Source organism: Nerophis ophidion, linkage group LG16 (assembly GCF_033978795.1).
Source record: "Nerophis ophidion isolate RoL-2023_Sa linkage group LG16, RoL_Noph_v1.0, whole genome shotgun sequence".
Lineage (NCBI taxonomy): Eukaryota > Metazoa > Chordata > Actinopteri > Syngnathiformes > Syngnathidae > Nerophis > Nerophis ophidion.
The window spans coordinates 23,386,492-23,414,223 of record NC_084626.1 but is presented as its reverse complement, the minus strand read 5'-3'; the positions used below and the strand labels follow the sequence as shown (position 1 = coordinate 23,414,223).

The 27,732-nt window shown below is 42.2% G+C and overlaps 1 protein-coding gene across 2 annotated transcripts in view; it reads left to right on the top strand.

The window, feature by feature from the left end:
* The window catches only part of LOC133535176 (contactin-4-like), a 645,232-nt gene that overhangs the window by 438,692 nt on the left and 178,808 nt on the right, over positions 1–27,732 (top strand). For both annotated transcript variants that reach the window (XM_061874742.1, XM_061874741.1), the window contains 2 exons: positions 2,845–2,947; positions 13,485–13,669. In XM_061874742.1, coding sequence (XP_061730726.1) covers positions 2,845–2,947; positions 13,485–13,669 — 288 coding nt within the window. The remainder of the gene's footprint in view (positions 1–2,844; positions 2,948–13,484; positions 13,670–27,732) is intronic.

The window sequence follows — 27,732 nt, the reverse complement described above, 5'->3', positions numbered from 1 at the left end:
CCGATTTGTAAGCAAATTGTCGAACAGTTTTAGAACAACATTTCTCAACAAGCTATTGCTAGGGATTTTACCATCTACAGTCCGTAAAATCTTCAAAAGGTTCAGAGAATCTGGAGAAATCACTGCACGTAAGCGATGATATTACAGAGTGTTGATCCCTCAGGCGGTACCGCATCAAAAACAGACATCAGTGTGTAAAGGATATCACCACATGGGCTCAGGAACACTTCATAAAACCACTGTCAGTAACTACAGTTGGTCGCTACATCTGTAAGTGCAAGTTAAAACTCTACTATGCAAAGCCAAACCCATTTATCAACAACACTAAGGAACACCGCTGGCTTGGCTGGGCCCGAGCTCACCTAAGAGGGACTGATGCAAAGTGGAAAAGTGGTCTGTGGTCTGACGAGTCCACATTTCAAATTATAGTTGGAAACTGTGGACGTGGTGTCCTCCGGAACAAAGAGGAAAATAACCATCTGTATTTAGTGACAGTGGTTTTCTGAAGTGTTCCTGAGCCCATGTGGTGATATCCTTTTGAGATTGATGTCGGTTTTTGATACAGTGCTGACTGAGGGATGGAAGGTCACGGTCATTCAATGTTGGTTTCCGGCCATGCCGCTTACGTGGAGTGATTTCTCCAGATTCTCTGAACCTTTTGATGATATTATGGAGCGTAGATGTTGAAATCCCTAAATTTCTCGCAATTGCACTTTGAGAAACATCGTTCTTAAACTGTTTGACTATTAGCCTGCACACCTGTGGGATGTTCCAAATAAGTGTTTGATGAGCATTCCTCAACTTTATCAGTATTTTTTGCCACCTTTCCCAACATCTTTGTTACGTGTTGCTGGCATAGTATAAATACAGACTATTATAGATTTAAGTACAGTCAAAAAGGAACATATGCATTATACAGTCTGATGACTACCGGAATGAGGGACTTCCTGTCTCGTTCCGTGTTGCTTTTTGGGAGTCTGAGCATTCATTCATTCTCTCCGCACATTAACACACACTTTCATATCTTAAAACAACAGCTGGTTTGTTTATTTACAGATAATGTCTTCAATTCTACAGTTCTATCTCTTGACAGGGTTGCAAACAGCATGTAGACTAGATTAGTATTGAATATGATTAAAAATGAAGAGTAGGATAACTAGTTCAGTGATAATATTTGAGTGGGCCCCGGGTCCCTGAGGTGAAGATTCTCTGATTTAGCCGACTCTGTTTAGCACACGTGGTGGGTTTCCTGTTAGTTGTTGTCTTAGAGCAGTGTTTTTCAACCTTTTTTTGAGTTAAAGCACATTTTTTTGTTGAGAAAATCCGGAGGCACACCACCAGCATAAATCATGAAAAAAATGAAACTCAGTTGACGGTAAAAATTCATGATCGCAATTGATGGATATGAATTTAAAGCATAAGCAAGCATGCATCACTATAGCTCTTGTCTCAAAGTAGGTGTACCGTCACATCACGCCGTGACTTATTTTGAGTTTTTTGCTGTTTTCCTGTGTGTAGTGTTTTAGTTCTTGTCTTGCCCTCCTATTTTGGTGGCTTTTTCTCTATTTTTGGTATTTTCCTGTAGCAGTTTCATGTCTACCTTTTGAGCGATATTTCCCGCATCTACTTTGTTCTAGCATTTAAATAAATAAATAAATGGGTTGTACTTGTATAGCGCTTTTCTACCTTCAAGGTACTCAAAGCGCTTTGACACTACTTCCACATTCACACACACATTCACACACTGATGGAGGGAGCTGCCATGCAAGGCGCTAACCAGCACCCATCAGGAGCAAGAGTGAAGTGTCTTGCTCAAGACACAACGGACGCTACGAGGTCGGTACTAGGTGGGGATTGAACCAGGGACCCTCGGGTTGCGCACGGCCACTCTTCCACTGCGCCACGCCCTCCCTTAAGAATATAATTTAAGAATATTTAGGAATATTTCAGTTGTTTTTAATCCTTCTTCGTGGGGACATTGTTGATTGTCATGTCGTGTTCGGATGTACTTTGTGGACGCCGTCTTTGCTCCCCAGTAAGTCTTTGCTGTCGTCCAGCATTCTGTTTTTGTTTACTTTGTAGCCAGTTCAGTTTTAGTTTTGCTCTGCATTACTTTACCTAAGCTTCAATGCCTTTTCTTAGGGGCACTCACCTTTTGTTTATTTTTGGTTTAAGCATTAGATACCTTTCTTACCTGCACACTGCCTCCCGCTGTTTCCGACATCTACTGTTTCTGCCACCTACTGATATGGAAGAATATTACATGGTTACTCTGCCGAGCTCTAGACAGCACCGACACTTAACAACATATCATTTGCAGACTAAAATTACTGGTTTACAAAAAATCTCACGGCACACTTGTTTGCCGCGGCACAGTGGTTAAAAAAACACTGTCTTAGAGCACACTGAAAGCAGCCTTAACTGAGATTGGTCGTCTTCTGCCGCACGAGGGGAATCATTTAATCAAGCTGAGATGCTTTGTGGACACACTGACAGCACCTCTTTGGATTCACAGGGAACAAATCTCTGGTTCAGAAGAGTTGACATTATCTCTAAATTGTCAAAGTCGTGTCTCATATCCGCTGTCGAGTTGCCTCCTTTTTTTTTTTTTTCAGAGAAAATGATTTTGTGACAGAGGCATGAGAAATTGGGAGGTTTTTGAAAGGCTTTTTCACGTGTTGTCTAGCAACAATACGGAGATCGCGGCCCGCCCTATGTTGTCTGCTTTGTCTTTTTTCTGTTTTTTTTCCTACTACGCCTTGAAGTTATTAAACGTGGCGCACAAATGAAAAGGTTCTCAAGCAGCTGAATTACTGATTTGCATTTCTCCCCTCCTCCCCGCAGGTGTGATGGGCGAGTACGAGCCAAAGATTGAAGTTCAGTTTCCCGAGGTCGTTCACGTTGCCAAAGGGTCCACGGTGAAGCTGGAGTGCTTCGCGTTGGGAAAGTAAGGCAACACTTGCATCAGGCTCGGCACACTACCTTGCATATAAAAGGACCGATATTACTAGAAAGGAAAGGTTTTCTCATGCACCCTCGGCGCTCCCTTTTTTTTTTTTTTTTTTTTTTCTCCCCTTATGTTAGCAGAAGTCCTCATGCGTTTTCACCCGAGACAAGGACTATAAAAACATGCAGAAATGACATATAAGTTATATTTTAAAAAGCATTTCGTGAAATCTGAACTGGTAGAACCAGGCTGAGTTGGTTTTGTATACTAAGTTAAAAGTTTAGTGATCAGTGTCCCCACCTGCTGTCGCCACTAATCCAACTACGTTTTAAAGTTAAATGTCAAATTACATCGACGATAAAGTTCGCAACTTTTGGTCGCTAATAAAAAAAAGCCTTGCCTGTTCCGGAAGTAGCAGACGATGTGCGCGTGACGTCACGGGTTGTGGAGCTCCTCACATCCACACATTGTTAACAATCATGGCCACCAGCAGCTAGAGCGATTCAGACCGAGAAAGCGACGATTTCCCCATTAATTTAAGCGAGAATGAACGATTCGTGGATGAGGATAGTGAGAGTGAAGGACTAGAAAAAAAAACAAAAAGGCGAGGGCAGTGAGTGAAGTGAATTATATTTATATAGCGCTTTTCTCTAGTGACTCAAAGCGCTTTACATAGTGACACCCAATATCTAAGTTACATTTAAACAAGTGTGGGTGGCACTGGGAGCAGGTGGGTAAAGTGTCTTGCCCAAGGACACAACGGCAGTGACTAGGATGGCGGAAGTGGGAATCGAACCTGCAACCCCCTAGTTGCTGGCACGGCCACTCTACCAATCGAGCTAAACCGCCCGGGACAAGGGTTGGCATGGGATTGGTATAAAAACATGCAGAAATGACATATAAGTTATATTTTAAAAATCATTTCGTGAAATCTGAACTGGTAGAACCAGGCTGAGTTGGTTTTGTATACTAAGTTAAAAGTTTATTGATCAGTGTCCCCACCTGCTGTCGCCACTAATCCAACTACGTTTTAAAGTTAAATGTCGAATTACATCGACGATAAAGTTCGCAACTTTTGGTCGCTAATAAAAAAGCCTTTCCTGTACCGGAAGTAGCAGACGATGTGCGCGTGACGTCACGGGTTGTGGAGCTCCTCACATCTGAACATTGTTTACAATCATGGCCACCAGCAGCTAGAGCGATTCAGACCGAGAAAGCGACGATTTCCCCATTAATTTAAGCGAGAATGAACGATTCGTGGATGAGGATAGTGAGAGTGAAGGACTAGAAAAAAAAAAAAAAAAGGCGAGGGCAGTGAAGTGAAGTGAATTATATTTATATAGCGCTTTTCTCTAGTGACTCAAAGCGCTTTACATAGTGAAACCCAATATCTAAGTTACATTTAAACCAGTGTGGGTGGCACTGGGAGCAGGTGGGTAAAGTGTCTTGCCCAAGGACACAACGGCAGTGACTAGGATGGCGGAAGTGGGAATCGAACCTGCAACCCCTAGTTGCTGGCACGGCCACTCTACCAACCGAGCTAAACCGCCCGGGACAAGGGCTGGCATGGGATTGGTATAAAAACATGGAGAAATGACATATAAGTTATATTTTAAAAATCATTTCGTGAAATCTGAACTGGTAGAACCAGGCTGAGTTGGTTTTGTATACTAAGTTAAAAGTTTAGTGATCAGTGTCCCCACCTGCTGTCGCCACTAATCCAACTACGTTTTAAAGTTAAATGTCAAATTACATCGACGATAAAGTTCGCAACTTTTGGTCGCTAATAAAAAAAAGCCTTGCCTGTACCGGAAGTAGCAGACGATGTGCGCGTGACGTCACGGGTTGTGGAGCTCCTCACATCCACACATTGTTTACAATCATGGCCACCAGCAGCTAGAGCGATTCAGACCGAGAAAGCGACGATTTCCCCATCAATTTGAGCGAGAATGAACGATTCGTGGATGAGGATAGTGAGAGTGAAGGACTAGAAAAAAAAACAAAAAGGCGAGGGCAGTGAGTGAAGTGAATTATATTTATATAGCGCTTTTCTCTAGTGGCTCAAAGCGCTTTACATAGTGAAACCCAATATCTAGGTTACATTTAAACAAGTGTGGGTGGCACTGGGAGCAGGTGGGTAAAGTGTCTTGCCCAAGGACACAACGGCAGTGACTAGGATGGCGGAAGTGGGAATCGAACCTGCAACCCCCTAGTTGCTGGCACGGCCACTCTACCAACCGAGCTAAACCGCCCGGGACAAGGGCTGGCATGGGATTGGTATAAAAACATGCAGAAATGACATATAAGTTATATTTTAAAAAGCATTTCGTGAAATCTGAACTGGTAGAACCAGGCTGAGTTGGTTTTGTATACTAAGTTAAAAGTTTAGTGATCAGTGTCCCCACCTGCTGTCGCCACTAATCCAACTACGTTTTAAAGTTAAATGTCAAATTACATCGACGATAAAGTTCGCAACTTTTGGTCGCTAATAAAAAAAAGCCTTGCCTGTTCCGGAAGTAGCAGACGATGTGCGCGTGATGTCACGGGTTGTGGAGCTCCTCACATCTGAACATTGTTTACAATCATGGCCACCAGCAGCTAGAGCGATTCGGACCGAGAAAGCGACAATTTCCCCATTAATTTGAGCGAGGATGAACGATTCGTGGATGAGGATAGTGAGAGTGAAGGACTAGAAAGAAAAAAAAAAGGCGAGGGCAGTGAGTGAAGTGAATTATATTTATATAGCGCTTTTCTCTAGTGAATCAAAGCGCTTTACATAGTGAAACCCAATATCTAAGTTACATTTAAACCAGTGTGGGTGGCACTGGGAGCAGGTGGGTAAAGTGTCTTGCCCAAGGACACGACGGCAGTGACTAGGATGGCGGAAGTGGGAATCGAACCTGCAACCCCCAAGTTGCTGGCACGGCCACTCTACCAACCGAGCTAAACCGCCCGGGACAAGGTCTGGCATGGGATTGGTATAAAAACATGCAGAAATGACATATAAGTTATTTTTTTAAAAGCATTTCGTGAAATCTGAACTGGTAGAACCAGGCTGAGTTGGTTTTGTATGCTAAGTTAAAAGTTTAGTGATCAGTGTCCCCACCTGCTGTCGCCACTAATCCAACTACGTTTTAAAGTTAAATGTCAAATTACATCGACGATAAAGTTTGCAACTTTTGGTCGCTAATAAAAAAGCCTTGCCTGTACTGGAAGTAGCAGACGATGTGCGCGTGACGTCACGGGTTGTGGAGCTCCTCACATCCACACATTGTTTACAATCATGGCCACCAGCAGCTAGAGCGATTCGGACCGAGAAAGCGACAATTTCCCCATTAATTTGAGCGAGGATGAACGATTCGTGGATGAGGATAGTGAGAGTGAAGGACTAGAAAGAAAAAAAAAAAGGCGAGGGCAGTGAGTGAAGTGAATTATATTTATATAGCGCTTTTCTCTAGTGACTCAAAGCGCTTTACATAGTGAAACCCAATATCTAAGTTACATTTAAGCAAGTGTGGGTGGCACTGGGAGCAGGTGGGTAAAGTGTCTTGCCCAAGGACACGACGGCAGTGACTAGGATGGCGGAAGTGGGAATCGAACCTGCAACCCCCAAGTTGCTGGCACGGCCACTCTACCAACCGAGCTATACCGCCCCAGTGAGAGCCATTCAGATGTTATTAGACACATTTACCAGGATAATTCTGGAAAATCCCTTATCTGCCTATTGTGTTACTAGTGTTTTAGTGAGATTATATGCTACCTTAAAGTCGGAGGGGTGTGGTGACCGCCAGTGTCTCCGGTGGGAGGAGGTAAAAGTCCACAGCTGCAGGAGGACACGAGCTCCACTCATGTCTATGGTAAGAGCAGACTTATTGCGACCATTTTCTCACCGAAACCTGCCGGTTGACATGTGGTCGGGAACCATGTTCGCTTGACCGTTCTGTTCCATAGTAAAGCTTCACCTAAAGGTGGCTGCAATAATGATAATAATAATGGATTAGATTTATATCGTGCTTTTCTATTGTTAGATACTCAAAGCGCTCACAGAGAAGTGGGAAGCCATCATTCATTCACACCTGGTGGTGGTAAGCTACATCTGTAGCCACAGCTGCCCTGGGGTAGACTGACGGAAACGTGGCTGCCAATTTGCACCTACGGCCCCTCCGACCACCACCTATCATTCATTCATCATTCATTCACCAGTGTGAGCGGCACCGGGAGCAAGGGTGAAGTGTCCTGCCCAAGGACACAACGGCAGCGCTTTTTTGGATGTCAATAGGCGGGAAGCGAACCTGCAACCCTCAGGTTTCTGGCACGGCCGCTCTACCCACTAGCCCAGGGGTAGGGAACCTATGGTTCTAGAGCCAGATGTGGCTCTTTTGATGACTGCATCTGGCTCTCAGATAAATCTGAGCTGACATTGCTTAACACGATAAATAATGAATAATTCCACTTGTAATCACAGTGTTAGAAATAATGTTCAAAATATAAAACATTCTCATGCATTTTTAATCCATCCAACTGTTTTTCTACCGCACCTGTTGGTAAGAAGTTATTTATTTTTCATTGGTTAGTGTGGCGCTTGCCCTCCTGGGGGTTCTTCAGACCCCCAAGCACCGACATGAGAGCCTGTTTCTGGGTTACAATATTGGTTTATTTTTCAATAAGTCTCTCAGTTGCTTTCCAGCAATTGTCCTTTTCTCTTTCGTTCTCGCTCTGGCTCCAGCCCCAACCCCGTCTCTCCTCCTGGCTGCTGCTTATAACAGAGCGACAGGTGATTAGATATCAAGGCCCAGGTGGGCCATCTACGCACCTGTCACTGACTTCCAGGCCGGTCTTGGCACACCCCGCTTCGCTGCAGGCCACGTCCCCTCCACAGTTAGCTTCAGAATAACAATGTTATTACAAAGAATAAGAGACTTCCATCCATCCATCCATCCACCTTCTTCCGCTTATCCGAGGTCGGGTCGCGGGGGCAACAGCCTAAGCAGGGAAACCCAGACTTCCCTTTCCCCAGCCACTTGGTCTAGCTCTTCCCGGGGGATCCCGAGGCGTTCCCAGGCCAGCCGGGAGACATAGTCTTCCCAACCAGTCCCTGGGTCTTCCCCGTGGCCTCCTACCGGTTGGACGTGCCCTAAACACCTCCCTAGGGAGGCATTCGGGTGGCATCCTGACCAGATGCCCGAACCACCTCATCTGGCTCCTCTCCATGTGAAAGAGCAGCGGCTTTACTTTGAGTTCCTCCCGGATGGCAGAGCTTCTCACCCTATCTAGATAGATAGTACTTTATTGATTCCTTCAGGAAAATTAAAACTCTCTAAGGGAGAGCCTCGCCACCCGGGTGGAGGAAACTCATTTGGGCCGCTTGTACCCGTGATCTTATCCTTTCGGTCATGACCCAAAGCTCATGACCATAGGTGAGGATGGGAACGTAGATCGACCGGTAAATTGAGACCTACTATACTCTAAAAATGTTGGTTTTACTTAAAAATGCACACGTTTAGTTGTGTTCAGTGTAAAAAAAAAAATATTATATGGCTCTTACGGAAATACATTTTAAAATATTTGGCTTCTTGGCTCTCTTAGCCAAAAAAGGTTCCCGACCCCTGCACTACGCCATGCCGCTTCCCACCTACATCTTTCTTCTTTGACGTCTCCATTATTGATTGAACAAATTGCAAAAGATTCAGCAATACAGATGTCCAGAATACTGTGTAATTATGCGATTAAAGCAGACTACTTGTAGCTTGGATCGGGCAGGAAAAAAATGTCCGCTACAACCGGTGACGTCAAATGCACGCGTCATCATTCCGCGACGTTATCAACAGGACACTTGGCGGGAAATTTAAAATTGTAATTTAGTAAACTAAAGCGGCCGTATTGGCATGTGTTGCAATGTTAATATTTCATCATTGATATATAAACTATCAGACTGCGTGGTCGCTAGTAGTGGCTTTCAGTAGGACTTTAAACTTTCTTAGTTTAATTCAAGGAACTTTATTATTTCATCTTCACAGCTATATTAATATTATATTCATATTTTTAACATACTTTTATAAATGACATATTTAAATGGCAGGAAAAAAAAGAGTTCAACTTGACAAAAGCCAGGAATTGCCCTTATTTTTTTTTAAATATCCCCTCTTACATCAATCAATCAATGTTTACTTACATAGCCCTAAATCACTAGTGTCTCAAAGGGCTGCACAAACCACTACGACATCCTCGGTAGGCCCACATAAGGGCAAGGAAAACTTACACCCAGTGGGACGTCGGTGACAATGATGACTATGAGAACCTTGGAGAGGAGGAAAGCAATGGATGTCGAGCGGGTCTAACATGATACTGTGAAAGTTCAATCCATAATGGATCCAACACAGTCGCGAGAGTCCAGTCCAAAGCGGATCCAACACAGCAGCGAGAGTCCCGTTCACAGCGGAGCCAGCAAGAAACCATCCCAAGCGGAGGCGGATCAGCAGCGCAGAGATGTCCCCAGCCGATACACAGGCGAGCAGTACATGGCCACCGGATCGGACCGGACCCCCTCCACAAGGGAGAGTGGGACATAGAAGAAAAAGAAAAGAAACGGCAGATCAACTGGTCTAAAAAGGGAGTCTATTTAAAGGCTAGAGTATACAAATGACTTTTAAGGTGAGACTTAAATGCTTCTACTGAGGTGGCATCTCGAACTGTTACCGGGAGGGCATTCCAGAGTACTGGAGCCCGAAATGAAAACGCTCTATAGCCCGCAGACTTTTTTTGGGCTCTGGGAACCACTAATAAGCCGGAGTCCTTTGAAGGCAGATTTCTTGCCGGGACATATGGTACAATACAATCGGCAAGATAGGATGGAGCTAGACCGTGTAGTATTGAACCACCCCAAAGTGCACACACAGTACAGATATTTTTGGACTTGACCCGCCTAACAAACCTCAAGTGTGAGCGCAGACTCGGATCTGAACGTTTTTTCATAATATGATTAAAGTTAAAAGGTTTGACTTTTTACTCACTGGGGTCTGACGTAAATCCTGCAGTTTTGAAATATTCAGCAAGGGGGACCTAATAAGCCCTTTAACATTTTGTATGACCATAACGTTAGTGTGACCAAGGGCAGTTTGATCCGGAAAAAGCCTTAAATGTTGTCTTCCTTCCCACATTCTACTTCAACTAAATTACAAATGTCCCTTTTAAGTACAAATTTAGTCAAATTCTAACCATCAAATTACAAAATGTCAAGGGATTTTGAATTAATTGTGTTGTTGCCAATATGGCAATAATAGTATGAACTCTGTGATATTCAGCTTTTACAAGAAATTCATGTAGTATTACTTTAAGAAATGAAACTTCTGCATTAATTGCGGGAATGATGATGATTCCTGCTTGATTATCAATCAATCAATCAATCAATGTTTATTTATATAGCCCCAAATCACAAATGTCTCAAAGGACTGCACAAATCATTACGACTACAACATCCTCGGAAGAACCCACAAAAGGGCAAGGAAAACTCACACCCAGTGGGCAGGGAGAATTCACATCCAGTGGGACGCCAGTGACAATGCTGACTATGAGAAACCTTGGAGAGGACCTCAGATGTGGGCAACCCCCCCTCTAGGGGACCGAAAGCAATGGATGTCGAGCGGGTCTAACATGATACTGTGAAAGTTCAATCCATAGTGGCTCCAACACAGCCGCGAGAGTTCAGTTCAAAGCGGATCCAAGACAGCAGCGAGAGTCCCGTCCACAGGAGACCATCTCAAGCGGAGGCGTATCAGCAGCGTAGAGATGTCCCCAACCGATACACAGGCGAGCGGTCCATCCTGGGTCTCGACTCTGGACAGCCAGTACTTCATCCATGGTCATCGGACCGGACCCCCTCCACAAGGGAGGGGGGGACATAGGAGAAAGAAAAGAAGCGGCAGATCAACTGGTCTAAAAAGAAGGTCTATTTAAAGGCTAGAGTATATAAATGAGTTTTAAGATGAGACTTAAATGCTTCTACTGAGGTAGCATCTCGAACTGTTACCGGGAGGGCATTCCAGAGTACTGGAGCCCGAACGGAAAACGCTCTATAGCCCGCAGACTTGTTTTGGGCTCTAGGAATTATATACATTATTATAGACCAGAACACCTGTAAAAGGCTTCATTGTGCCGTGAATCCCTGCATATTTCGCAATTAACTATTGACAACCTTACTAATTCAACTTGTTTTGTCAGTTATTGTTTTGTGTTTGTTATAGTTCTCCTATGTTTAAGTCTAATTCTGTTTCAGCGCACTTTCCTTTCTTTACATTTGGTTGCTGAACTTATACACCAGTTTCTGTTTAGTGATTGGTGTCCCCACCTGCTGTCGCAACTCATCCAACCCCGTTTTATACCTGTCTCGCCGTTTACTCGGTGCAGGTAGAAATAGAAAGCCCCCATTGACTCCATTATTGTGAGCGGATTTTTTATTCGATCATTTATTTACGACTTAGAAAGTATAAAAAAAGAAAAGTGTACTTCTCTTATACATGGATTGTGAATGATAGACAGCACATTTCTTTCTACATGTCTTATTAATTTTTGAATATTCCCAGTACGACTGATCTGGTAATGTGGTCAGAGTGCAGAAGCGGGTATTCGGAGAAGAATATTCACAATGGCTGACGGAATTTGTAGAATTTTGTGATGTTCAGAAGGTATTTTCACATATTTTGCGGAATTTTAAATACAATTGGATATGGTTTAATGCAGGGCTGTCAAACTCAAACACAGAGTGGGCCAACATTTAAAACTGAACAAAGCGGCGGGCCAAGGTTGAACAAATGAACCTTTTAATAGGGACCCAAACAAGTTTTGCATTGAATATTGAACAAGAAAGCCTTATATAAGTTTATAGTGACATGTAAACTCTAGTTTCAAATAATAATAATAAAAAAATTCAATGGCGTATCAAATAAAATTTAAATAAAAATTGAATGCCTCTTTTCTATTTGCAGCCTTCTGGGGTAAATATCAAAATAAAGTTTTTTCACAGGCTAATAATACATTTGAAAATAAAATAACATTAATGAATGAATCAAGCATTTAAGTCTTGAAGTAACAAGAGAAAGTGCACAAATAAAACATTAATTATTGCTCGGTTTGCTAAGCTGATTTGCTTTAACACTAAATATGAAAAAAGCAACACTTTTATAACTTAACAGTGCAAAATCTTAATAGTGGTGGTAGCGGAGGGTGTATATTGTAGCGTCCCGGAAGAGTTAATGCTGCAAAGGGTTCTGGGTATTTTTTTAATGTTGTGTTACGGTGCAGATATTCTACCGAAATGTGTTTGTCATTCTTGTGTGGTGTTGGTCCACAGTGTGGCGCACATTTGTAACAGTGTTAAAGTTGTTTATACTGCCACCCTTAGTGTGACCTGTATGGCTGTTGACCAAGTATGCCTTGCATTCACTCGTGTGTGTGTTTAAAAGCTGCATATATTATGTGATTAGGCCGGCACGCTGTTTGTATGGAGTAAAAGCGGACGTGACGACAGGTTGTAGAGGACGCTTTAAGGCAGGGCCTTTAAGGCACGCCCACAATATTGTTATCCGGGTGGAAATCGGTTGAAATTCGGGAAAATGGTTTCCTCGAGAGATACTCGAGAGGGGCACTGAACTTCGGGAGTCTCCTGGGAAAATCGAGAGGGTTGACAAGTATGAGAATTAGCGGTGAATGCGGCTGTATAATATCGGCGGGCCAGCGATAATGTTAATTTGATGTTGCATCAAGGGCCAAATTAAATTACACGGCGGGCCATATTTGGCCCGCGGGCCAGAGTTTGACACCCATGCTCAAGAAGCATAAAACAAAGTAAAGAAAGCGAGTGAAAAATATGAAGCTATTAGAATAACAGATTGCCAAACACTACGTTTTGTACATTTTAAACACATTTCATTTTTAAACATGAAACTCCAGAGCAGGAATACATTACTGTATTATTACTACGAGGTAATGTTTATGCTGATATTTCCATCTTATCACATACTTATACATTCACCGCTAATACTCATGCTCGTCAACCCTCCCAATTTTCCCGGGAGACTCCCGAAGTTCAGTGACCCTCCCGAATTTCTCCTGATTTCCACCCGGACAATAATATTGGGGGCGGGCCGTAATATACATCATATATACGGCTCAGAAACACACACACAAGTGTATGCAAGGCATACTTGGTCAACAGCCATACAGGTCACACTGAGGGTGGCCGTATAAACAAGGTTAACACTGTTAGAAATATGCGCCACACTGTGGACCCACAGCAAACAAGAATGACAAACACATTTCGGGAGAACATCCGCACCTTAACACAACATAAACGCAACGGGACAAATACCCAGAACCCCTTGCATCTAACTCTTCCGGGACGCTACGATATACACCCCCGCTACCACCAAACCCCGCTCTGTATTTGAGTTTGACACCACTGATCTAGAGGATTTATAAAAATAAAAATAAAAAAACTGGAAAATAAGTTAATTATACAAAATGCTTGTATTCTGTCCCCTAGCCCTGTGCCTTCCATTAGCTGGAGAAAAGTGGACGCCACACCTTTCCCGAGGAAGGTGGACATGAGGAAAGCGAGCGGCGTGCTGGAAATCCCTTACTTCCAACAGGAGGATGCTGCAACATACGAGTGTGTGGCCGAGAATTCCAGGGGAATGAACACAGTGAAAGGAAAGCTCTCGTTCTATGGTAAGTTCTCTGGCGTTCCAATGGTCCGTGAATATTTAAAGGGGAACATGATCACAATTTCAGAAGGGTTAAAACCAATAAAAATCAGTTCCCAGGGGCTTATCTTATTTTTCGAAGTTTTTTTCAAAATTTTACCTATCACGCAATATCCCGGAAAACGGCTTCAAAGTGCCTGATTTTCAGCATCGCTATATCCTCCTGTCCATTTTCCTGTGACGTCACTGCGGGATACCAATACAAACAAACAAGGCGGATAGAACAGCAAGATATAGCGACATTAGCTCTGATTCAGACTCGGATTTCAGCGGCTTAAGCGATTCAACAGATTACGCATGTATTGAAACGGATGGTTGGAGTGTGGAGGCAGATAGCGAAAATGAAATTGAAGAAGAAACGGAAGCTAGTGAGCCATATCACGACAGACAGCGGCAACAAGGTCGAATTCGGCGATCGCCTTCTAACCAACGATTGCATCTTTTGACCACTGGTGCAACTTGAATCTGTCGATTGGTATGTGTTTGTTTGGCATTAAATGTGGTTGGAGGGAAAGGCTGGATGCAAATATAGCTACAAATGAGGCATAATGATGCAATATGTACATACGGCTAGCCTCAATAGCATGTTAGCATCGATTAACTTGCAGTCATGCCGTGACCAAATATGTCTGATTAGCACACTCCACATAAGTCAATAACATCAACAAAACTCACCTTTGTGATTTTGTTGACTTTATCGTTGGAAATGCATCTTCTTTGAGTGTCGCAGGATATCCACACATCTGTCGTAGCATCGCTATCGTCGGTAAAATATGAATAACAAGGAAGGGAGTTTCGCATCTTTTGACCACTGGTGCAACATGAATCTGTCGATTGGTATGTGTTTGTTTGGCATTAAATGTGCGTGGAGGGAAAGGCTACATGCAAATATAGCTACAAGTTAGGCATAATGTTGCAATATGTACATACAGCTAGCCTCAATAGCATTTTAGCATTGATTAGCTTGCAGTCATGCCGTGAGCAAATATGTCTGATTAGCACACTACACATAAGTCAATAACATCAACAAAACTCACCTTTGTGATTTTGTTGACTTTATAGTTGGAAATGCATCTGCTTTGAGTGTCGCATAATATCCACACATCTCTGTGCCATCTCTGTCGTAGCATCACTATCGTCGGTAAAGTGTGCATAACAAACGAGGGACTTTGGCATCTTTTGACCACTGGTGCAACTTGAATCCGTCGATTGGTATGTGTTTGTTTGGCATTAAATGTGGGTGGAGGGAAAGGCTGGATGCAAATATAGCTACAAATGAGGCATAATGATGCAATATGTACATACAGCTAGCCTCAATAGCATGTTAGCATCGATTAGCTTGCAGTCATGCCGTGAGCAAATATGTCTGATTAGCACACTACACATAAGTCAATAACATCAACAAAACTCACCTTTGTGATTTTGTTGACTTTATCGTTGGAAATGCATCTGCTTTGAGTGTCGCAGGATATCCACACATCTCTGTGCCATCTCTGTCGTAGCATCACAATCGTTGGTAAAGTGTGCATAACAAACGAGGGACTTTTGCATCTTTTGACCACTAGTGCAACTTGAATCCGTCGATTGGTATGTGTTTGTTTGGCATTAAATGTGGGTGGAGGGAAAGGCTGGATGCAAATATAGCTACAAATGAGGCATAATGATGCAATATGTACATACATCTAGCCTCAATAGAATGTTAGCATCGATTAGCTTGCAGTCGTGCCGTGAGCAAATATGTCTGATTAGCACACTACACATAAGTCAATAACATCAACAAAACTCACTTTTGTGATTTTGTTGACTTTAGCATTGGAAATGCATCTGCTTTGATTGTCGCAGGATATCCACACATCTCTGTCCTAGCATCACTATCATCGGTAAAGTGTGCATAACAAACGAAGGACTTTCGCATCTTTTGACCACTGGTGCAACTTGAATTTGTCGATTGGTATGTGTTTGTTTGGCATTAAATTTCGGTGGAGGGAAAGGCTGGATGCAAATATAGCTACAAATGAGGCATAATGATGCAATATGTACATACAGCTAGCCTCAATAGCATGTTAGTATCGATTAGCTTGCAGTCATGCTGTGAGCAAGTATGTCCGATTAGCACACTACACATAAGTCAATAACATCAACAAAACTCACCTTTGTGATTTTGTTGACGTTATCGTTGGAAATGCATCTGCTTTGAGTGTCGCAGGATATCCACACATCTCCGTGCCATCTCTGTCGTAGCATCACAATCGTCGGTAAAGTGTGCATAACAAACGAGGGACTTTCGCATCTTTTGACCACTGATGCAACTTGAATCTGTCAATAGGTATGTGTTTGTTTGGCATTTAATGTGGGTGGAGGGAAAGGCTGGATGCAAATATAGCTACAAATGAGGCATAATGATGCAATATGTACATACAGCTAGCCTCAATAGCATGTTAGCATCAATTAGCTTGCAGTCATGCCGTGAGCAAATATGTCTGATTAGCACACTACACATAAGTCAATAACATCAACAAAACTCACCTTTGTGATTTTGTTGACTTTATCGTTGGAAATGCATCTTCTTTGAGTGTCGCAGGATATCCACACATCTCTGTGCCATCTCTGTCGTAGCATAGCTGTCATCGTTACAGTGTGCAGAACAAACGAGGGACTTTCGCATCTTTTGACCACTGGTGCAACTTAAATCCGTCGATTGGTATATGTTTGTTTGGCATTAAATGTGGGTGGACGGAAAGGCTGGATGCAAATATAGCTACAAATGAGGCATAATGATGCAATATGTACATACAGCTAGCCTCAATAGCATGTTAGCATCGATTAGCTTGCAGTCATGCCGTGAGCAAATATGTCTGATTAGCACACTACTCATAAGTCAATAACATCAACAAAACTCACCTTTGTGATTTTGTTGACTTTATCGTTGGAAATGCATCTGCTTTGAGTGTCGCAGGATATCCACACATCTCTGTGCCATCTCTGTCGTAGCATCACTATCGTCGGTAAAGTGTGCATAACAAACGAGGGACTTTCACATCTTTTGACCACTGGTGCAACTTGAATCTGTCGATTGGTATGTGTTTGTTTGGCATTAAATTTGGGTATAGGGAAAGGCTGGATGCAAATATAGCTACAAATGAGGCATAATGTTGCAATATGTACATACGGCTAGCTTCAGTAGCATGTTAGCATCAATTAGCTTGCAGTCATGCCGTGAGCAAATATGTCTGATTAGCACACTACACATAAGTCAATAACATCAACAAAACTCACCTTTGTGATTTTGTTGACTTTATCGTTGGAAATGCATCTGCTTTGAGTGTCGCAGGATATCCACAAATCTCTGTGCCAGCATCACTATCGTCGGTAAAGTGTGCATAACAAACGAGGGACTCTCGCATCTTTTGACCACTGGTGCAACTTGAATCTGTCGATTGGTATGTGTTAGTTTGACATTAAATGTGGGTGGAGGGAAAGGGTGGGTGCAAATGAGGCATACAGCTACATACAGCTAGCCTAAATAGCATCGATTAGCATGCCGTGACCATTGATATGTCTGATTAGCACACTCCACGTAAGTCAACTTGAATCCGTCTCTGTTAGTGTTGTCACACCCTCCGACAACACACTGACTAAGCATGATGTCTCCAAGATATCGGAAAACAGTCGAAAAAACGGCAAATAACAGAGCTGATTTGACTTGGTGTGTGTAATGTGTTTTAGAAAATGGCGGATTGCTTCCTGTTGTGACGTCACGGGTGAAAGGTCATTGCTCCGACAGCGAACAATTGAAAGGCATTTTCATCGCTAAATTCACCATTTTAGAGTTCGGAAATCGGTTAAAGGGGAACATTATCACCAAACCTATGTAAGCGTCAATATATACCTTGATGTTGCAGAAAAAAGACCATGTATTTTTTTAACCGATTTCCGAACTCTAAATGGGTGAATTTTGGCGAATTAAACATGTTTATCGGTCTTGTAGCGATGACGTCAGAACGTGACGTCACCGAGGTAACACACCCGCCATTTTCATTTTCACATTACAAACACCGGGTCTCAGCTCTGTTATTTTCCGTTTTTTCGCCTATTTTTTGGAACCTTGGAGACATCATGCCTGGTGGGTGTGTTGTCGGAGGGTGTAACAACACTAACAGGGAGGGATTCAAGTTGCACCACTGGCAAGAAATCTGCCGCCAGACCCCCATTGAATGTACCAGAGTGTCTTCACATTTGACCGGCGATGCTAAGACAGACATGGCACAGAGATGTATGGATAACCGGCAGATGCATTTGCAACCATTAAGTCAACGAAATCACAAAGGTGAGTTTTGTGGATGTTGACTGCCAGCTAATCGATGCTAACATGCTATTCATGCTTGCTGTATGTACATTTGAAACTAGATACCCACATTTAATGCGAAACAAACACTAACCAATCGACGGATTTAAGTTGCTCCAGTGTCACAAGATGCGAAAGTCCTGATCGTTTGGTCCGCACATTTTACCGGCGATGCTAATAAGGTAGCCATGCTATGGGCCACTTCATTAGGTACACCCATGCTATGGCCGAATAGCGTCAATAGCTATTCGCTCAATTGCTTCAATTTCGTTTTCGCTATCTGCCTCCATACTCCGACCATCTGTTTCAATACATGCGTAATCTGTTGAATCGCTTAAACCGCTGAAATCCGAGTCTGAATCCGAGCTAATGTCGCTATATCTTGCTGTGGTAACCGCCATGTTGTTTGTATTGGGAGCACTGTATGACGTCACAGGGAAATGGATAGTGGTTTCGAAGATAGCGAAAATAAGGCACTTTAAAGCTTTATTTAGGGATATTCCGGGACCGGTAAAATTTTGAAAAAAACTTCAAAAAAATACCACAAGCCACTGGGAACTGATTTTTATTGTTTTTAACCCTTTTGAAATTGTGATAATGTTCCCCTTTAAAAAAATACATGGTCTTTTTTCTGCACCATCAAGGTATATATTGACGCTTACATAAGTCTGGTGATAATGTTCCCCTTTAACCTCTGCACACCATATCCTGGGAACCAATGTCCTCTGCAGTGGACATTTTGCTTTCCGTAAACGAGCGATTTCTTTCCGTAACAATAGAAATAAACCAAAAGGACGCTGGTTCTCAGGATGATATCCCTATCCGTATCTGTTTGGCTGCTTCTGCGGAAAACGTCGACCGTCGGGTGCGTCACGAGTGTGGCTTTCATGAGAAGAGTTTGGTTTTAACCGCCCATCAAAATGATTAAAGACTGTCAGCCATGATGCCTCTAACGTTTTAATCCAGATTAAAAGGGTTTATGGGGATGGCGCCCGACCTTGTTGGTGAGCTTTGTATTGGGTTCCACCAGATGGCCACACGGCTGACGTCCTTCCAACTTCACCGGAGATCAGAGCTTTTAAAATGGACTATACGGAGACCAGTGGCACATATGTCAGGGACCTAATCTGCCCCACGGCATCTGGATTGATAGGGGGGGGGGGGGGGTGGGGGGGGTCAGTGGATCCACTCTTGTTGCCGACAGTCCAGTTGACCACTCGGACAAGTAAGCAGTATCGTACCAGTTATCATAGTTTTATTAGTGATGCCCCCACTGCAGGAAATATATTTTAATATTTATTCTCAGAGAATGGACTCTTATTCAAGCGGCCTTCATCCTTTTATGCTCTCAGATTTACAAAATGCAAGTCCTTTTCAACCAATATTCAATTGAAAAGACTGCAAAGACAAGATACTTAATGTTCGAACTGTAAACGTTTTTTTAACCAGCTGTTGCACCATCTACGGTCTGTAACATCATCAAAAGGTTCAAAGAATTTGGAGGAATCACTGCACGTAAGCAGCAAGGCTGATTGCCCGTGACCTTCGATCCCTAAGGCGGTACTGCATCAAAAACCGACATCGGTGTGATGTCGAGCTATTGCAAGGAATTTAGGGATTTTACCATCTATGGTCCGTAAATTCATCAAAAGGTTCAGAGAATCTGGAGAAATTACTGCACGTAAGCGATGGTATTACAGACCTTTGATCCCTCGGGCGGTACTGCATCAAATACCGACATCAGTGTGGAAAGGATATCACCACGTGGGTTCAGGAACACTTCAGAAAACCACTGTCAGTAACTACAGTTTGTCGCTTCATCTCTAAGTGCAAGTTAAAACTCTACTATGCAAAGCAAAAGCCTTTTATCAACAACACCCAGAAACGCCGCCGCCACCTCTGGGCCCGAGCTCATTTCAGATGGACTGATGCTAAGTGTAAAAGTGTTCTGTGGTGTGACATTTACAAATTTCAAATAGTTTTTTGGAAACTGTGGACGTTGTGTCAAAGAGGAAAAGAACCATCCGGATTGTTATAGGCGCAAATTTCAAAAGCCAGCATTTGTGTCGGTATGGGGGTGCATTAGTGCCCAAGGCATGGCTAACTTACACATCTGTGAAGGCGCCATTAATGCTGAAAGGTACATACAGGTTTTAGAGCATCATATGTTGCCATCCAAGCAACGTTATCATGGACGCCCCTGCTTATTTCAGCAAGACGATGCCAAGTCAAACGTTCCAAAAACATGGCTTCGTAGTAAAAGAGGGCCAGTAGTCCAGATCTGTCTCCCGTAGAATATGTGTGGCGCAATATGAAGCTTAAAATACAACGACGACGACCCCGGACTGTTGAACAACTTAAGATGTACATCAGGAGTGTCAAACTCAAACACAGAGTGGGCCAAAATTTAAAAATAAAGCTGCAGGCCGAGGTTGAACAAATTAAATTTTCAATAGAATAGAATAGAAAGTACTTTATTGATCCCTGGGGGAAATTCAGCACCACAGTGTATATGAATACTATAAATATATTTTACATATATTCTACATTTAAGTGCAGTTAAGGAACATATGCATTATACAGTCTGATGGCTGTCGGTATGAAGGACCTCCTGTGTCCTTCCGTGTTGCATTTAGGGAGTCTGATCCTTCCACTGAACGTGCTCATTCTCTCTGCAAGGTCCGAGTGTCGTGGGTGGGAGGTGTTGTCCATAATGGCTCGGAGTTTTGGACAACACCTCCCACCCACTACACTCGGACCTTGTGGAGAGAATAAGCACGTTCAATGGAAGGATCAGTATGGACCCAAAGAAGTTTTGCATTGAATATTGAGCAGGCAAGGCTTGTATAACTTTATAGTGACATGCAAAATCCAGTTTCAAATAATAATAATAATAATAATAATTTAAAAATATCAATGGCATATCAAATAAAATGTAAATAAAAAATGAATGCCTTTTTTCGATTTGCAGCCTTCTGAGGCAAATATCAAAATACATTTTTCCACAGGCTAATATTAAATTTGAAAATACAATAACAATACTGAATGAATCAAACATTCAAGCCTTGAAGTAGCAATAGAAAGTGTATGAATAAAACTTAAATTATTGCTCAGTTCGATACACTCATTTGCTTTAACGTGAATATGGAACAAGCAAAGCTTATATAACTTAATAGTGCAAAATCCACTTTAAAAAAACAAACGAAAAAACATCAATGATTTATCAAATAAAATTTTAATAAAAACAATATTGCCTCTTTTCTGTTTGCAGATTCTGAGGTAAATATCAACATTAACTTTTTCCACAGGCTTATACATTTGAAAATAAAATAATGAGGTGGGCGGGGTTTGGTGGTAGCGGGCGGGTGTATATTGTGAAGTGAAGTGAAGTGAATTATATTTATACAGCCCTTTTCTCTAGTGACTCAAAGCGCTTTACATAGTGAAACCCAATATCTAAGTTACATTTAAACCAGTGTGGGTGGCACTGGGAGCAGGTGGGTAAAGTGTCTTGCCCAAGGACACACCGGCAGTGACTAGGATGGCGGAAGCGGGAATCGAACCTGCAACCCTCGAGTTGCTGGCACGGCCACTCTACCAAACGAGCTATGCCGCCCCAATTATTGTAGTGTCTGGGAAGAGTTAGTGCTGCAAGGGTTTCTGGGTATTTGTGTTTATGTTGTGTTACGGTCCGGATGTTCTCCCAAAATGTGTTTGTCATTCTTGTTTGGTGTGGGTTCACAGTGTGGCGCATATTTGTAACAGTGTTGAAGTTGTTTTTACGGCCACCCTCAGTGTGACCTGCATGGCTGTTGACCATTCACTTGTGTGTGTGTAAAAGCCTCATATATTACGTGACGACAGGTTGTAGAGAACGTTTAAAGGCCTACTGAAATTACATTTTCTTATTTAAACGGGGATAGCAGGTCCATTATATGTGTCATACTTGATCATTTCGCGATATTGCCATATTTTTGCTGAAAGGAATTAGTAGAGAACATCAACGATAAAGTTTGCAACTTTTGGTTGCTAATAAAAAAGCCTTGCCAGACGATGTGCGCGTGACGTCACGGGTTGTGGAGCTCTTCACATCTGAACATTGTTTACAATCATGGCCACCAGCAGCGCGAGCGATTCTGACTGAGAAAGCGACAATTTCCTTATTAATTGGGGCGAGGATGAACGATTCGTGGAAGAGGATAGTGAGAATGAAGGACTAGAAGAAAGAAAAAAAAATAAGACGACGGCAGGAGCGATTCAGATGTTATTAGACACATTTACTAGGATAATTCTGGAAAATCCCTTATCTGCTTATTGTGTTACTAGTGTTTTAGTGAGATTATAAAGTCATACCTGAAAGTTGGAGGGATGCGGCGACCGCCAGTGTCTCTGAGTGAAGCCACGGAGGAGCCAAGAAAGTCGCAGCTGCCTCTTTGACAGCTGCTGCAGGAAGATTGACACAAGCTCCGCTCATGTTTACGGTAAGAGCCGACTTATTACCACCATTTTTTTTTCCGAAACCTGCCAGTTGACATATGGTAGAGAAACATGTTCGTTTGACCGCTCTGTTCCATATTAAAGCTTCACAACAAACAAAGAAACACCGGCTGTGTTTGTGTTGCTACAGCTGGCCGAAATACACCGCTTTCCACCAACAGCATTCTTCTTTGACGTCTCCATTATTAATTGGACAAATTGCGAAAGATTCAGCAACACAGATGTCCAGAATACTGCGTAATTATGCGATTAAATCGGACAACTTTTAGCCGTGAGTGGTGCTGGGATAAAATTTCCACGAATGATGCATGTGTTCGGAAAAGGATGATGGACTTAAACATATAGGATGAAAGAGACATATCATGGAATGATATGTGGAAAAATGCCAATAAGCCCTTTAGAAACATTAAAGATAAGCTGACTCAATTTAAGATATTGAATAGATTGTATTTTACATCTTTTCGGCTGTTTATAATTGGTGTAGTAGATAACAAGTTATGTACGAGGTGTCGGGCAGCTGAGGGAACTCGTGTTCGTTTATTGTGGGAATGTCAGAGAATAAAAGAGTTATGGTTGAAAACAACAAAAGAAGCAATCACATTCCTTAATATAAACATCCCAATGACAATGCAAACTTGTATTCTTGGGGATCTCCATCAATTTAGTAACGTGTCATCAAAGAGTAAAAATGCATTTCTGGCAATATGCATACTAACAAAACGGGTGATATCTAAAAAATGGATGAATGTTGATAGTCCAACTCACACTGACTGGTATACACAAGCTATGGAGATGATATCAGTAGAAAAAACTGCATTTAGTTTGGATAATAATGAGTCATATATTGGACTATGGGATCCATTATTGATATTTGTTTTAAAGGGGAACATTATCACCAAACCTATGCAAGCGTCAATATATACCTTGATGTTGCAGAAAAAAGACCATGTATTTTTTTAACCGATTTCCGAACTCTAAATGGGTGAATTTTGGCGAATTAAACGCCTTTCTGTTTATCGGTCTTGTAGCGATGACGTCAGAACGTGACGTCACCGAGGTAACACACCCGCCATTTTCATTTTCACATTACAAACACCGGGTCTCAGCTCTGTTATTTTCCGTTTTTTCCGACTATTTTTTGTAACCTTGGAGACATCATGCCTCGTCGGTGTGTTGTCGGAGGGTGTAACAACACTAACAGGGAGGGATTCAAGTTGCACCACTGGCAAGAAATCTGCCGCCAGACCCCCATTGAATGTACCAGAGTGTCTTCACATTTGACCGGCGATGCTAAGACAGACATGGCACAGAGATGTATGGATAACCTGCAGATGCATTTGCAACCATTAAGTCAACGAAATCACAAACGTAAATGTTGTTGATGTTGTTGACTTATGTGCTAATCAGACATATTTGGTCGCAGCATGGCTGCCAGCTAATCGATGCTAATATGCTACGCTAATCGATGCTAACATGCTATTTACGCTAGCTGTATGTACATTTGAAACTAGATACCCACATTTAATGCAAAACAAACACTTACCAATCGACGGATTTAAGTTGCTCCAGTGTCACAAGATGCGAAAGTCCTGATCGTTTGGTCCGCATATTTTACCGGCGATGCTAATAAGGCAGCCATGCTATGGGCCACTTCATTAGGTACACCCACGCTATGGCCGAATAGCGTCAATAGCTATTTGCTCAATAGCTTCAATTTCGTTTTCGCTATCTGCCTCCATACTCCGACCATCTGTTTCAATACATGCGTGATCTGTTAAATCGCATAAGCCGCTGAAATCCCGAGTCTGAATCCGAGCTAATGTCGCTATATGTTGCTGTGGTAACCGCCATGTTGTTTGTATTGGCAGCCCTGTATGACGTCACAGGGAAATGGACAGTCGCATCGAAAATAGCGAAAATCAAGAACTTTAAAGCTTTTTTTAAGGGATATTCCGGGAGGTGTAAAATTTGGAAAAAAACTTCCAAAAATAAAACAAGCCACTGGGAACTGATTTTTATTGTTTTTAACCCTTTTGAAATTGTGATAATGTTCCCCTTTAAGTATTAAATGAACCAAAATATGACTTATTATATCTTTGTGTAAAATATTGGACACAGTGTATTATCAAGCTTATGAGATGCGATGCATTGTTCATTTTTTTTTTTTTATTAATTTTTGTATTAACGTTTTTTAATGATAATATCAATGAGGGATTTTTAATCACTGCTATTTTGAAATTGTTACTAATATTGATGATATTCGTTTTTGTTTCACTGCTTTTAGAATTTTGCCGTGTCGTGTTTGTGTGTCCTTGTTGCTGTTCTGAGTGTTGCTGGGTCGGGTTCGGTTTTGGAATTTGATTGCATTGTTATGTGTTGTTTTGTTGGATTGATTAATAAATAAATAAATAAAATAAAAAGGCACACCCCCAATATTGTTGTCTGGGGGGAAATCTGGAGAAATTCGGGAGAACTGTTGCCCCAGAAGATTTTCGGTAGGGGCACTGAAATTCGGGAGTCTCCCGGGAAAATGTAGAGGGTTGGCAAGTATGAGTAATAGGTGTTAGAATAGTACCGCCGCTGTATAATACCGGCGGGCTAGCTCTAATGTTATTTTGATGTTCCACCTGAGAAGCCTAAAAAATCGGTCTCACAGACCCACGTTCTAAGGCATGGGTTCCTCCTAAATATCGGTGGCATGATTTAATTACATTTATATTGGAAGAATAGCCAAACTGCAATATTGTTTTCCAATGACGCAGGTTAATGCTCTGGAAACAACTACAAAATAGATTTTCTTCCCACCTTTATTACTGATTTTCCTCCCTTGCATCACGCTGTGTCAGCTGTCAGAGAGGATATATGTGGGCCATTAAGCACTTTGCCATTATTTACAACTTCACTGAAAGTTCTGGGTCTCTCTCCCTTTAAAAAAAAAAAAAAAAAAATCCCCCCGGAGTGCACGGTGATCCGCATAGGCTGCTCCTATCGAGCTGGCAGTCCTTTTTCATTTTGATGTGTTTTGTCTCCTCTTTCTTCCCTCGCATACTGTCTGCAGCCAGGTGATAAAATCAGTAATCTTATTTTCAGCCTGCTTTGAATTAAGCTTTTGAAAGATTTGTCAGCAGTGTACGCCAATGAGGGAATCGATAAGCTATCTCGTGTGCATTCAAGCAAGCTGTAAGGGGCGGAGAGAGTCTGGCTCTGAGACGGAGAGAAATGAACATGGTACTTTGTGGTGGGTCTGGTTCACCCACAATTTCTATTAAAAATTCCTAATCAAATTATCATTAGATATACAGTGGGGCGAAAAAGTATTTAGTCAGCCAGCGATTGTGCAAGTTCTCCCACTTCAAATGATGACAGAGGTCTGTCATTTTCATCATAGGTACACTTCAACTGTGAGAGACAGAATGTGGAAAAAAAATCCAGGAATTCAAATTGTAGGAATTTAAAAAAATTTATTTGTAAATTATAGTGGAAAATAAGTATTTGGTCAAGCATTCAAAGCTCTCACTGATGGAAGGAGGTTTTGGCTCCAAATCTCACGATACATGGCCCCATTCATTCTTTCCTTAACACGGATCAATCGTCCTGTCCCCTTAGCAGAAAAACAGCCCCAAAGCATGATGTTTCCACCCCCATGCTTCACAGTAGGTATGGTGTTCTTGGGATGCAACTCAGTATTCTTCTTCCTCCAAACACGACAAGTCGAGTTCATACCAAAAAGTTCTATTTTGGTTTCATCTGACCACATGACATTCTCCCAATCCTCTGCTGTATCATCCATGTATCCATTTTGGTATCAACTACACTCGTCGTGTTTGGAGGAAGAAGAATACTGAGTTGCATCCCAAGAACACCATACCTACTGTGAAGCATGGGGGTGGAAACATCATGCTTTGGGGCTGTTTTTCTGCTAAGGAGCTGGTATTTACTTAAAACCCCTTAATTTAATGGATTTTACATACAGTGGGGCGAAAAAGTATTTAGTCAGCCAGCGATTGTGCAAGTTCTCCCACTTCAAATGATGACAGAGGTCTGTCATTTTCATCATAGGTACACTTCAACTGTGAGAGACAGAATGTGAAAAAAAAATCCAGGAATTCACATTGTAGGAATTTTAAAGAATTTATTTGTAAATTATGGTGGAAAATAAGTATTTGGTCAACCATTCAAAGCTCTCACTGATGGAAGGAGGTTTTGGCTCCAAATCTCACGATACATGGCCCCATTCATCATTTCCTAACACGGATCAATCGTCCTGTCCCCTTAGCGGAAAAAGCAGCCCCAAAGCATGATGTTTCCACCCCCATGCTTCACAGTAGGTATGGTGTTCTTGGGATGCAACTCAGTATTCTTCTTCCTCCAAACACGACCAGTTGAGTTTATACCAAAAAGTTCTATTTTGGTTTCATCTGACCACATGACATTCTCCCAATCCTCTGCTGTATCATCCATGTATCCATTTTGGTATCAACTCAACTCGTCGTGTTTGGAGGAAGAAGAATACTGAGTTGCATCCCAAGAACACCACACCTACTGTGAAGCATGGGGGTGGGAACATCATGCTTTGGGGCTGTTTTTCTGCTAAGGAGCTGGTATTTACTTAAAACCCCTTAATTTAATGGATTTTACATACAGTGGGGCGAAAAAGTATTTAGTCAGCCAGCGATTGTGCAAGTTCTCCCACTTAAAATGATGACAGAGGTCTGTAATTTTCATCTTAGGTACACTTCAACTGTGACAGACAGAATGTGGAAAAAAAATCCAGGAATTCAAATTGTAGGAATTTTAAAAAATGTATTCGTAAATTATAGTGGAAAATAAGTATTTGGTCAACCATTCAAAGCTCTCACTGATGGAAGGAGGTTTTGGCTCCAAATCTCAGGATACATGGCCCCATTCATTCTTTCCTTAACACGGATCAATCGTCCTGTCCCCTTAGCAGAAAAAACAGCCCCAAAGCATGATGTTTCCACCCCCATGCTTCACAGTAGGTATGGTGTTCTTGGGATGCAACTCAGTATTCTTCTTCCTCCAAACACGACGAGTTGAGTTTATACCAAAAAGTTCTATTTTGGTTTCATCTGACCACATGACATTCTCCCAATCCTCTGCTGTATCATCCATGTATCCATTTTGGTATAAACTCAACTGCTGCCCACTGCTCCCCTCACCTCCCA